Source organism: Dromiciops gliroides, chromosome 3 (genome assembly GCF_019393635.1).
Source record: "Dromiciops gliroides isolate mDroGli1 chromosome 3, mDroGli1.pri, whole genome shotgun sequence".
In the NCBI taxonomy this organism is placed as follows: Eukaryota; Metazoa; Chordata; class Mammalia; order Microbiotheria; family Microbiotheriidae; genus Dromiciops; species Dromiciops gliroides.
In genome coordinates this window covers 404,991,171-405,004,925 of record NC_057863.1, presented here as the reverse complement: position 1 = coordinate 405,004,925, position 13,755 = coordinate 404,991,171, and the positions used below count along the sequence as shown (strand labels likewise).

Genomic DNA, 13,755 nt, shown 5'->3' with positions numbered 1-13,755 from the left:
GAGATGCCCAGTCTACATTGGTACCAACAAAATATTAAAGACATCTAGTATATTGTGTAGAACCTTTATGAAGACTTTATGGGAGGACATGGGCAAGAGCATAACAGAAGTATGGATAGATTGCAGCTCATATTGTTAGAGTGAGGACCCATGTCAATAAGATCATAGATACATTTAAGTTTACTGTAGAAGAATATGTTACTGTATTATAATATTAACACATAGAGACTTTACTAACATTCAAGTAATTTAAAAAGATCTAAACATTTTCTTTTCTGACAAATACTTTCTATTTTACTGGACTAAATGAGTATATCTTTTTTATCTAGGGCCTGGAATGAGGAGATGCTAGATGAAGCCTGCAGGCTAGTCCTAGATGAAGTGACTATCCCAGGCTCATCCTCTGGTGGAATGGTAGAATACAAAAGAACTCTCATGATCAGTTTCCTCTTCAAATTCTACCTGGAAGTGTTGCAGGAATTAAATGTTAGGGTAATGTGTTTCGGATCGTGTGTCTACCATTAATCTTTGCAAGATTAAAATAGGATTTTGATTACTGTGATCAAAAGCATTTTATCAAATAGCAGAGGGTTTTTTTTTGTAGTTTTTGTTTCATTCCTGATCTGTTGTTAAGAATATTAAGGATCTATAATTGTGTTTATAATCTCAAAACTAACCCTTAGTTGTGTTTTAAAACTACTTGCCACAGCAATAAAAGATTTTAGAGAAAGAGGTTTGAATGAGTCTCAAAACCGCTACTTTGTGTTAATCCAACTCACATTTGTTTTATCAATGAATTCGTGGCTAATTGACTTCACAATAACCAGAATTATTCTAAAGCAATGAAAATATTCTTTTTTCAGGACCCCAGATATCCTGATGTCCCCAACAAATTCCAAAGTGTCCTGGAAGACTTCCCCTTAACTGCACCCTGTGGGACACAGGCTTATGAGGTCAGTGGGCTTAATTTCTCTAGAAAAAGAAAATACCAAGTTAAATACTGGAAATATTACCCATCTATTTTGGCTTTGGAATTTTTTTTTCTATGTATAATCCTTCAAAGAGTCATGTCAGCTCATTCCAATAGGCATGCCAGCTCATGCCAGAGTTTAACCGAAAAATTTATTGTTCTCTAGACAGGAATTTAATTCAATATCACTGTAATTGTGGTCACCAGTGGAAGGGATCAGCATTGACAACTGGGTAGTAGTGGTAGGTCATGGGAAGAGGGAACCAGGAAAGGAAAAAACAACTAGATTAAGTCTTGAAAGTAAGACAAATGAGGAAACATGTGCATTCCAGGCATGGAGATCAGCTTCAGTATGGAAGCAGAAGGATCAAATCTTATCATGAACTTAGATTTGAGTGTCATTTGTGAAGGGGAGTAATGTGAAACAAGACTGAAAATATAGGTGGAAGCTAAAATGTGGAGAGTCTTAAATATCAGATTAAAGAGTTTACATTTTAATAATAGGGAGTTACTGAATATTTTTGAAAAAGAGAGCGATGTAGTCAGCCCCATGCCTGAAGACTATTTTGGCAGCTACATGAAGAATGTATTAAAGAGGAGAAAGACTAGAAGCAGGGAGACCAGCTGAGGTCATTATAGGAGGGACAATGTAAAAAGAGAGATAAATGTAATATATGAACTTGGATTTAATTTTTTTTTAACTTTACCAATTTAAGATGGAGCAGATTTGAAGACATAACAAGTTGAGAAAGAATTGGGGATTGTAGTGAAATTCAATCTCAAGATTAGTAGGATGTGGCACCTGAAAAAAACCTATGTGATTTTAGGCTATGCTAAGATATGTATTCATGTCCATAATGTAGTAGTGATCTTGCTGAGCTCTGCCCTAGAAGATCACATTTGGAGTATTGGGTTCAGTTCTGGGCCCTACATTTCAGGAAGGACATTGATTCATTGGGGAGTGTCTAGAGGATTAGGAACATGAATTGCCTTGAGATCATGATGTTTTATGGGTATATTGGGGATGTTTATCCTATAACAGAAGATTAGGAGGAACCTGATGATTAACTTCACCTTCTTGAAGGACTCTCATGTGATTTTTTAAAAGTAGACTTGATCTTGGAGCTGTAGAGTTTGGTTGCAGGGAAGCAGATTTCATCTTCATCTCTGGAAAAGCTTACTAAAAAAGTAGAATGGGTTGTTTCAACAACCCATGTGTCAGCCATATTATATGCTTGTTCAAATATAAATTGGACTAGATAAGTACTAATGTCCCTACTAATTCTGAGATTCTTTGATACTGTAAAAAACTATTTGGGGAACAATAATTGAGTTGAGACACACCCTTGTCATAGATAGCTAGCTTATAACTGAAAGACTTAACAAGTCCTGAATGTGTTTTTTTTTTTTTTTTGGTTTGTTTGTTTTTGTCTCAGAAGAATGTACTTTTGGTCAACATACTCTGACAATTTAAACTTTAGGGTTTGGTTTTTTTTTTTGTTTTTAAACATAGTGTGTAGACTCCCATCAGCCACCTCAAGATCCAGTTGGCCGTCCAGTCATGCACCAATCAGGTATTAAACATGCCACTGGAGAAGCTATATTTTGTGATGACATGCCTGCTATAGATGAAGAGCTCTTCCTAGCTGTAGTAACCAGTACAAGACCTCATGCAAAAATCATGTAAGTTAAGAGAGGAAATATTTAAAACAACTTATTGTGGATAAACACAATTTTTTATTCAACTATTATTGGAGTCATATCTTTCTCTTTATGTAAATTTAACTGCTTTATATGGAAAGAAAGTTCTGGGATTTGCTTAATAAAAAATAAATCAAAAGATGAGAATTTAATTAAATAAATATGTACTAAATGTCTAGTATGTGTGCTGTACTGTGCTGGGATTACAAAGATGAATTAACATACAATCTCCATTTCCCTTAAATCCAACATGGGAGAATGAAGCATTTAAGCAAATAAATGTAATGCAGATGAGAAAAAAGTTGAGGGTGCAGGAAAGGTCAAACAGAGTAGCTTTTGAGGTTCAAAGATGGAGGTGTTATTTTTAGCTGGGGGTATAGAGCATCAAGTAAAGCCTTATGGAGAAGGTGGAATCTAAGGTGAATCAGTCTTTAGGGAGAGGAGAGATGTCAGTAGACAAAAGTGGATGAAATTGTAAAGCCATGTAAATCAAAGTAAGGGAAGCTCATCTCTAAATTGGGTATTATTACTGTCTAAAACTATGAGGATTTAAAGAGAGATGGAATGTTTTATGTAATTTCCTTTGCTCATAGGATTCTCAGCTTATTTCTCTAAATGTACATTCAAAATGGAACTTTTCCTATGGTGTCAAAAATTGAACAACTTTCAAATTACATTGAGTATGGGAGTAATGAATTATTATGATAAACTTTCCCTTCTTTTTCATTACTCCCTCAAAGAAACCATGAAAATATCTCATGAAGTGATTTGTGTTTGTTTTATACTTTATTACTTAACTGTGAATTTTTATTGAATTCTCAATATGGAATCATTTATTGGTGATATGAGTGTATCTTGATGGAATTCCTGATGGACAGAGGTTTTGTTCCATCTACCACTCTGTGTCCCTCCCTCAGCTCAATTGATGCATCAGAGGCTCTTGCCTTGCCTGGAGTAGTTGATGTGATAACAGCTCAAGATGTTCCAGGTGAAAATGGAAATGAAGAAGAGAGGATATATGCCCAGAATGAGGTACTTTGCTTCTCAGGGCATATGTCTACAAGGAAATTTTCTATGGATGCTTTGTTTTGTTTTTATTTCAGGCCTTTAAACTAAGTATATTTCACCATGTTGGAAACTGAGTATAGTTATGGATGTTCTGAAACTAGCCTAGCTTACATTGTTGGCTTGTTCTGCAGGTAATTTGTGTTGGACAGATTGTCTGTACTGTGGCGGCCGATTCATACTTTCATGCCAAACAGGCAGCTAAAAAGGTGAACATTGTATACGAAGACATGGAGCCAGTGATTGTGACAATTAAGGTACTGTATTTTCTGCTATCTCAAGAGAATACTGAATCACTTACTGTTTTTAGTCCCTCTATCAGGAGTCATCCAGTCATTTGGTTTTCACAATAATTTACTTTTTCTAGACATTCAAAAATTTTTCATTTTATTGTACTAGTGAAATTACATTAAAAATAACAATAATCATAACTAACCTTTACATAGAACTTAAAGGTTTGAAAAACACACAATATGTGTTTTTTCCCCCCTCTGGAACTTGCAATAATCCTGTGAGACACTATTATTATCCTTATTTGGGAGTCCATGGTAGACTTTCCCCGGTTTCAGGAACAAAGTAATGGAGAAAAAAAAAAGTTGCAGCACTGATAGAATTCAGGATCTCAAGTAGAAACTAGATTAAAATCTGGAATCCTAACAAAGTCATAGGGAGTTGGTGAGAAGAAAGGCTGAAGGTCCAGTTTTTAAGGGGTCAGTGTAAAGTTTCCAGCCTGGTTACTGTCTTCAATGGCATCCATAGAACCTGCACAGCTGTGGATGCTTGTGAGATTTGTTGGACTAAACCAGAGGAAATGGCCTGGCCTCTTTCTAGGCAATTTCTTTGAGATTCTTTCAGAAGAGAATAGATTTATCATTTAAAGAAGCTTGAAATGTTTCATTTGTAGTCCTGAACATAGGAATCCTGTATCCTCATTTACTGTTTGTGTGTGTGTATGTGTTTCTTATTCAAGAAAAATGAAAACTAAGTAAATTGATAGATACAATAAAAGGGGTCTTCACAGTTACCCAAGCCTATGAATATATTGTCTGTTCATGATTTTATGTGTTAGATGAAGATAGGGCATATAAAAAGTCAGAAATCTTAAACTGTGCCATATTTTTGATTGTTTAGTTTTTTATAGTTGTTTTTGTCTCTATAGGATGCAGTAAATCACAAATCATTCATTGGATCAGAAAGAAAATTAGAGCAAGGAAACATTAAGGAGGCATTTCAAACTGTTGATCAAATCATTGAAGGTAAGTTCCTGTATTCAAGTAGGTCAGTAGGATGAGAAGGATATTTTAACAAATATTTCTTGTCATATTAGAATATTTATACATTTAAAAATATGAGCTTTCATTATTTTTAATAATTATTATTATTGTAGAGTGGCAGGCAATGTGGTACAATGGAAAGTGGTAAGGGTTTGGATGCAGAATACCTGGATTTTAAAAACTGGCTCTGTCCATGTGACTTTGGGCTTAAGTGACTAAGCCACTTCACCTCTGCCTCAGTTTCCTCATTTGTAAAATTGGGATCATAATAGTACCTACATGCCAAGGTTGTGGGGATCAAATGAGAAAGTAATTGTAAAGCACTTAGCATAGTACCTGGGGCAAAACAAGCACTTTATAAATGTTAGTTATTATTATTATTATTTGTGGTAGTGGTAGTGCCATTATTATTCTTTTTCTTCGTTTGTGAAATGAGAGGGTTGAACTAAGGCTTATAAAGTCCCTTCCAGTTATAAACCTATTGTTCCATATTTATGATTCTGTATTTCAGAGCATTAAGAGCTATTTGGATTGCTAGCTATCTAGTTTTCTTTATTATTCTATTGTTTCTATGCTCTTTGGTATCCAATACTCATTATTTCCCATGCATGTTTGAAGTTTTCTCTTTCTTTCTTTCTTTCTTTCTTTCTTTCTTTCTTTCTTTCTTTCTTTCTTTCTTTCTTTCTTTCTTTCTTTCTTTCTTTTTCTCTCTTTCTCTCTCTCTTTCTTTCTTTCTTTCTTTCTTTCTTTCTTTCTTTCTCTCTCTCTCTCTTTCTTTTTCTCTCTTTCTCTCTCTCTTTCTTTCTTTCTTTCTTTCTTTCTTTCTTTCTTTCTTTCTTTCTTTCTTTCTTTCTTTCTTTCTTTCTTTCTTTCTTTCTTTCTTTCTTTCTGTCCTTCTGTTCTTTCCTTCCTTCCTTCCCTCTGCTTTTTTCTCTCTTCCTTTTTCCCTTCCTTCTTTTTTTCTTTCTTTTATTTTCCTCCTCTTCTTGTTCTTGTTGTTTATCTCTTCCTCCTGCTCCTGCTTCTGTTTCTGCTCTGTTTTGTACTTAGGTGAAATTTTGTGGAGAATTTTCTTATCTTCGCCCTACACTTCACCAGGTTATTTTTAATTAGCCAAAGTCATTGGAGGCAATTAGGTACTATAATGAATAGAACACTGGGTCTGGAATTAGGAAGACCTGAGTTCAAATATGATTTCAGACATTTACTAGCTATGTGACCCTGGACAAGTCACTTGACATCTGTTTGTCTCATTTTCTTCCAACTGCAAAATAATAATAGCGCCTACATTCCAGTTTTTTTTGTAAGGTCAAATTAGAGAATGTTTATAAAGTGCTTAGTACCATGCCTAGAACATAGTAGGAACTATATAAATGTGTATTCCCTTCTCTTTCACCCCCTTGCTCCTTCCATCAGAGACCGACTTAAGTGTTCATTTTTATTCTGTGTTTTTTAAAGTGTCTTTACATTATCTTGTTGGTTTATCCATTTGTTGAATAAATCGAAGCTCTGTAGTTGGTAGACTGATGAATTTGAGATGTTCATTTATTTCAGAAATGAAGTGTTCTTGTATTTGTCTTTTAGAGTATTTTTTTCTTAAGCAAACTTACCTTAGTTATGTCAAACAAATTGCAAAAGTGATTTCTAGTCTTTCTGGCTATACTGGAGGGACAGATTAGAGAACAAACAGATATACCTCTAGGAACAAGATGGATTGTCTGCAGGTATTTTTTATACTTATCCCTTATGGCATAAGGGAATCTTTTATATAGGATCTAGAAAATGACAACTTTTTGAACTTTATAAAATATATGATATTCTCATTTATTGTACATGTTAATTTATTCTTCCTAAGATTACTAATATTAGCTGTTTCCCTTTGTCTAATAGGTGAGGTACATGTGGGAGGACAGGAACATTTTTATATGGAAACACAGAGTGTACTTGTGATTCCAAAGACGGAGGATAAAGAGATGGAGATATATGTATCAAGTCAAGATGCTGCATTTGTGCAGGTGAGGTCCTTTAGAATGATCATCTCTTGTGAAGTTGAATTTGTAATGAGGTGAGTGTCATTTCCTGAATTTGTAGGTAGTTTTTGCCCACAGGGAGAGCAGCAAGCCCTAAGGACAGTGGGAATCTCCAAACTACAACTTTCTATGTCATTCACAAAGGCCTGGCCATCCTGTCATTCTTTTATTCCATATGGAAGTATAGAATCTCAGAATATGTGCTCGGGGAATTAATAGAAATGAATTAATAGACTATCAAAAGTAGAAGGAATTTTAGAAATCATTTGTTCTATTCCCTTTACTTACAGATGGTTAAATTAAGGGCCTGAGAAGAGTAATGACTTGATCAGTCCCAGTGAGTTCATAACAGATTGGGATTTTTACAGATGTTCCCTTATAGCTATAGAATCCTAAGCCTCCAGAATAGTTCATTTACAGATCATTTCCCCCACTATTCAGTCTACTTGCTTACTTTTAAAGAGAATAAAGATTTTTGTAATTTTAGAATTTTGTTTCCAAAAAGTGCATATAGTACCTTTGAGCTAAAATTGTTTACATTAACTATGCTGTTTTGAAAAATTATGGATCCACAAAATATAATTTGCAGTGTTCCCCAGTTCTATTTACTACCCACCAAAAGTTCACTTTTTCCTGATATTAACTGCAACATTTACCTAGGGCAAATAGACTAAAAATTGCTTTTAAAATTAAACTTCCTTTGGAAGTCAAGTCAAATAGAAATGCAAAGAATAGGCAGAGTATATTTTAAATATATCTTAAAATTTGTGAATAAGTTTCTGTTAGATAATTTTCTGATTTCTGTCATTTACTTTGGTTTCTTTTAGGTTTTTGTTCATATAAGCCATTAATTATCTTCATGGCTTGTTTCTATAACTATTCTTTCAATTTATTGATATAATTCTTGAGTGAGTTTTTTTTTTTTATTTTGGATTTGACCTGTGATTTCAAGGGAACTCTCAATGGGGAAATTCCCTCTACCAGTACAGGTCAAGAGATGCTTTTCAACTAATAGTCTAAGAAAGTTGCCTGCATCCCTGACAGGTTAAGTGTTTTGCCCAGTCAATCAGACAATCCATAAGCATCTATTAAGAGCATACAATGTGACGGAAGCTAAGTCTAGAATACTGAGGATACAGTGAAAGCCAAAAAACATGGTCCTTGTACTGAAAACGTTTCATTCTAATGGGACAGCAGCATGCAAACATTTATATACATTCAAGGTATGTACAGTGAAACTAAGCAGTAAGCTCAGAGAAAGGCACTAGATTGTCTGGGAAAGAGAGGGAACAGAAAAGACTTCTGCATAAGGTTGGATTTTGAGCTGAGTCTGGAAGGAGGCCAGGAGGTGTAGGTGAGGAAGTAGAACATCCCATTCATGGAGGACAGAGTTTGGAGATGGAGTATTGTGCAAAAAGAGCAAGAAATAGCAGTGTCATTGGATCATAGAATACATGGAAAGGAGTAAAGTTCAAGAAGACTATAAAGAGGCAGCTAGGTGGCACAGTGGATAGAGCACCGGCCCTGGAGTCAGGAGTACCTGAGTTCAAATCCGGCCTCAGACACTTAACACTTACTAGCTGTGTGACCCTGGGCAAGTCACTTAACCCCAATTGCCTCACTAAAAAAAAAAAAAAAAGAAGACTATAAAGGTAAGAAGAGACAAGGTTGTGAAGGACTTTAAAAGCCAACTGTATGATTTTGTTTTTTATCCTAGAAATAAAAGGCAGTTATTGGTGTTTATTGAACAGAGAGCAAAGTGACATGGTCAGATGTAAACTTTAGGAAGATAACCTTGGCAGCTGAGTGGAGAATGGATTGGAATGGAGAGAGACTTGAGGGAAGGAGAATTTGGTGATGTGGACTTGTACAAACATGATGCCTATGTGAGTGGCAAAAAAGGGACATATAAGAGAGATGCTATGAAGGTAGAAACAGCCTGACTTATCAACAGATGAGATATTTAGGGTATAAGTGCAAGTGAGGAATGGAGGGATAGCACTGTGCCTGGGTGACCACTAAAATGGTGGCACCCTCTAGGGAAGTTGGGAAGAGGGTTGGGTTTGAAGGGAAAGATGTTTTGTTCTGAGATGCCTATGGGATACCCGATTTTAAATGCCCATTCAGCACTTGTTTATGAGGGCAGGATAGAGGTTAGGACTGAATAGAGAAACATCTGCATAGAATCAAAACTGAACCCAGGAGAGCTGACGAGTTTGCCAAATGAGATAGTAGAGAGAGAAAAGAAGAAAGCACAGGATGGAGCCATGGGGCCATCCACAGTTAATGGGCTTGACCTGGTGGAATATCTAGCAAAGGAGACTCAGAAATGGCCAGACAGGTAGGGAGAAAATCAGGAGAGAACAGTGTCAAGAAAATCTAGAGGAGAGAGAGTATCCAGGAGAAGAGAGTGACACCAGTGTCTCAGGCTATGGAGAGGTGAAGAAGGATGAAGACTGAGAAAAATCTACCAGATTTGGTAATTCAAAGAACATTGGTAACTTACGAGAGAAAAGTTTCAGTTGAATTATGAGGCTAGATGATAGACTGCAGAAGGTTTAGGACAATGTAAGAAGATCAAGTGGAGGCACCAAGTCTAGACAGCTTTCTTCAAGATGATCCCAGGTCTTCCTGAATTGAGTCTGCTTCTTTATATGTCCACAATGCTATACTGCTTCTGTGGCAGTTTCAAGTGTATTTATAGGCACTTTCAAAACATATACAGTAAAATTCCTTTATATGACTGTCATTTGTACCTTTCCCACTATTTATACCTTTTCCTTTGCTGCATTTAACCCTCTCTATATGATAATTCACTAATTTCCTCCTACACATCACTTAGAATTATATGAATCAGTCAACAGACATTAAGTCCTTACTATGTGTCACCCAAGGTATTTGGCCCTGCAGATGCAAAGGCAAAAATAAAACAATGGGAACAACAAATACACAAATAAATAAATAGAAAGCATATGGATAAAGCACTGGCCCTAGATTCAGGAGGACCCGAGTTCAAATCTGGCCTCAGACACTTGACACTAGCTGTGTGACCCTGGGCAAGTCACTTAACCCTCATTGCCCTGCAAAAAAAGTATATAGTAAAGAAAAGGTAATTTTAGGAGAGGATGGTAACAGCCAAGAGGATCAGGAAAGACCTCCAGCATTTAGAGGGAGGCTTTTGAGATGAGCTTTGAAGGAAGCTAGGGCTTTTAAGTAGTGGTGGTGAGAAGGGATTGCATTCCTCCAAGGATTTGCTGGTTTACTATGAAACTCATTCTGAAGAGTAGGTGGAGGTTTTTATGCAGGCTGCTATGCTGTACTTTAGTACCTTCTTTAAAGAGACAAAGCTCCTTTATGGCAATCCTATGGTTAGGAGCTGTGAAGGATGTCTTACAACTGCAGAAAAAGGCTTTTAGAGTTGGTAATCCAACCTAACTTGAATCAAGAAAGACTATATCTCTTGTGCAGCTTTTGAATTGACTGAGCCTGGGACAACTTATAATGGTCCCTTTATTCCACCCTTGCATGCTCTATTGTTGTTGCTGAAAAGAAAGTATGAAAAGTAATGTTGAATATTTCAAGGATGCAGGTCGGGATTCCTTTCTTCCTTAGAAGATGGCTTTTGAGGGGGCAGCTAGGTGACGCAGTGGATAAAGCACAGGCCCTGGATTCAGGAAGACCTGAGTTCAAATTCAGCCTCAGACTATGACAAGTAAAATCTAATGTGTGGTCACCTTATCCCTGTCCCAACTGTAGGGAAAGCTAGCTAGGGTTAACTTATGAATTAGAAGCTTTAGCACCAGTTTTGGGGCACTAAGAATTTATTAAAGAGTAAAGAGAGGACACATGGAGTTCAGAAAGTTAAGAAACCTAAATACCTTAGAGGAGAAATGAGTTCAACCTGGTCTGCTCTTCTCCCAAACCTTCTGCCACCAAGACTGTTTGAGAGACCTGAACTGCCAGTCCCAGCTTCCTCTGAGTCCATACACACTGCTTCAAGCTAATTGGCTAGCATCACCCAAATCCATTGGTTCACTGGACTTGAGGGTGGTCCCTCGTTGATGTCAGAAGATACTTGACACTTGCTAGCTGTGTAACCCTGGGCAAGTCACTTAACCCTTATTGCCCTGCCCCCTAAAAAAAAATAAAAAAAAATGGCTTTTGAGAATGTCTGTGGCCAAAATCAACCCAAAAAGTCCCTGGTGATTAACTTTCTAGAGATGAGCCTAATGCCCCTTAGCTTGCCCTGGTGTGACTATTGTTTGTCTCCAGCTAAAAGAGGGTTCCACTTGGTATAGGGCTTTCTAGAATCAAATCTCTTCTGGAATAGCCAGGGTCCTCTCTAAGCCAGTAAGAAGTACTAGAACAGGATTTTAGTAAAACAATAATGATAATAGATAATGTTTGTATTGCAAAGATGAAAGAAATATTTTAATTTGTTAATTTTCCTCAGTTCCTTATTATTCCTTATTCAAATCAATGTTCCTTCCAATATCCAGAGAAATGTAAGTGGAGGGCTTTGATTATTTTTTTATGCTGATCATTAGGTCTGAAAAAAGAAAAATATTCTATTTTAGCAAGTAAGCAAGCAGCTCATCTGAAATGTGTGCCCTGGCTGCTGCATATAACAGATTATGTTTTGACTCATAGGAAAAAGTGGCCTCCACTTTGGGTATTCCCAAAAATAGAATCATGTGCCACATGAGACGGGCCGGTGGAGGTTTTGGAGGCAAAATGACCAAGCCTGGTCTACTGGGAGCTGTGGCTGCTGTAGCAGCAAATAAGTGAGTTTTCTTTGAGTTTCATAATTTAAAAAAAATCTTATTTATGCTTTTAAATTGTGAGCACTAGAGGATTTGGCATCTAGAGACTCTGGAGCACTTCTGTTCATATAATTTCTAGTCAAAATCATCCAGAAAATGCCTGTTAAACATTCTCAGTGTTAAAGATCATAGGATAATAAGAACTTAAAGGCTGACAAAGTATCTTAGCAACAATCCTGTAGGTCCTGTGAGTGTTCTTATCCTTATTTTATAGAGGATGAAATTGAGGCCCTGTGGCAAGATGCCAAGTCTGCTAATCTTTCAACAAAATGCTGACATTTAAATGAGGCTGCCTCAGTTTAATATGCCTTTCTCATTCAATTCTAATTAAATCAGACTCCGACTTAATGATATGGCATGTCGAATTTCTCATTTTGGTACCTGCCTGAGTAGTTTAAATACTGATATGCTGCTTTTATCTAAAATGCCTTTTGGTTTCTTAGTACCATTGGAATTAAAACTAAATAAGTGAATTAGCACAAAACCATCAGCATGGAAGAAGTTACAAGGAAAGAAAATATAATTCTTGGGGGCATCTAGGTGGTGCAGTGGATAAAGCACTGGCCCTGGATTAAGGAGGACCTGAGTTCAAATCCGGCCTCAGACACTTGACACTTACTAGCTGTGTGACCCTGGGTAAGTCACTTAACCCTCATTGCCCTGCTTCCTCCCCCAATACACACACACACACACACACACACACACACACGCACACACACACACACACATTTCCTGCCCTTAAACTGCTTTTAATCTAATGAGTAAGAGTTCAGATGAACAAAAATGAAAATGCCAATGACATGACAACTTTTATCATTGCAACTATCTGGGACACTGGACCTGTGGTCCCTAAATTGATTTGACACCTTGGGGATTTGAACTCCTTCTCTACTGTGCATTTCAAAAGTCCATATCAGTATCCCCATTGTCTCCTTTAGGCCAATTTCTTAAGGAGAGGTGGCTCTAATACTCCCCTGACCCTTGATTCTGTCCCCTCCCATCTTTTCTTATATCCCCAGTTCTCTCTGGACCACACCTTGCCTCTGATCTTCAGTCCTTCTCTATCTACTATCTCCCTTTCCATTGTCTATAAACACTTGCCTCCCCAACCTTAAAAAACCCATTCTGGACTCTGCCATCACTTTAAACTATCATTCTTTATTGTCCTTTTCATCACCAAACTTCTAGAAAAGGCTGTCTATCTGTAATTAACTTCCCTTCCTCTCACTTCTCAAACCCTTGTGATCTGATTTCCAACCACATTTTCCAACTGAAACTGCTATTACCATAGTTTCCAAGGATCTTTTTTTTTTTTTAAGTGAGGCAATTGGGGTTAAGTGACTTGCCCAGGATCACACAGCTAGTAAGTGTCTGAGGCCGGATTTGAACTCAGGTACTCCTGACTCCAGGGCCGGTGCTCTATCCACTGTACCACCTAGCTGCCCCCCAAGGATCTTTTAATGGTCTCATTCTTCTTGACCTCTGCAATATTTGTCACTGTTGATGATTTACTGTTTTTGGATACTCTTCGAGCTTTAGTGACACAGATCTAACAGTTCTTCTATTTGTCTGACCACTTCTTTTCAGGCTCTTTTGCTATAACATCATCCACATTCTACCTCCTGGCTATGGATGTACCCTAAAGTTCTGTCACAAACTCCTTTCTCTTCTTTCACTATATTCTTTCTTACTGGCTTAATCAGTTCTTATGATGGTATATATCTATACACATATATGTCAACAACAGAAACCTGTCCTCCACAGAAAATAGAAACAGAGTGAAGCACAGTTATCTAGACCAGGGCTTCTTAAACCTTTTCCACTCATGACCCCTTTTCACCTGAGAAATTTTTGTGTGACCCCAGGCATATAGATATATAAAATAGGTATAC

General features: G+C 36.9%; 1 protein-coding gene across 3 annotated transcripts in view; it reads left to right on the top strand.

Annotated features, from left to right (window-relative positions):
* LOC122749184 (aldehyde oxidase 3-like) overlaps positions 1-13,755 on the top strand; it is a 108,142-nt gene that overhangs the window by 48,380 nt on the left and 46,007 nt on the right. For 2 of the 3 annotated variants that reach the window (XM_043995403.1, XM_043995405.1), the window contains exons 15-22: positions 330-492; positions 864-953; positions 2,484-2,653; positions 3,589-3,703; positions 3,871-3,993; positions 4,896-4,992; positions 6,901-7,025; positions 11,691-11,824. In XM_043995403.1, the coding sequence (XP_043851338.1) occupies positions 330-492; positions 864-953; positions 2,484-2,653; positions 3,589-3,703; positions 3,871-3,993; positions 4,896-4,992; positions 6,901-7,025; positions 11,691-11,824 (1,017 nt within the window). Of the gene's footprint in view, positions 1-329; positions 493-827; positions 958-2,483; positions 2,654-3,588; positions 3,704-3,870; positions 3,994-4,895; positions 4,993-6,900; positions 7,026-11,690; positions 11,825-13,755 lie in introns of all 3 variants that reach the window. The other variant, XM_043995404.1, reaches the window with a different exon arrangement.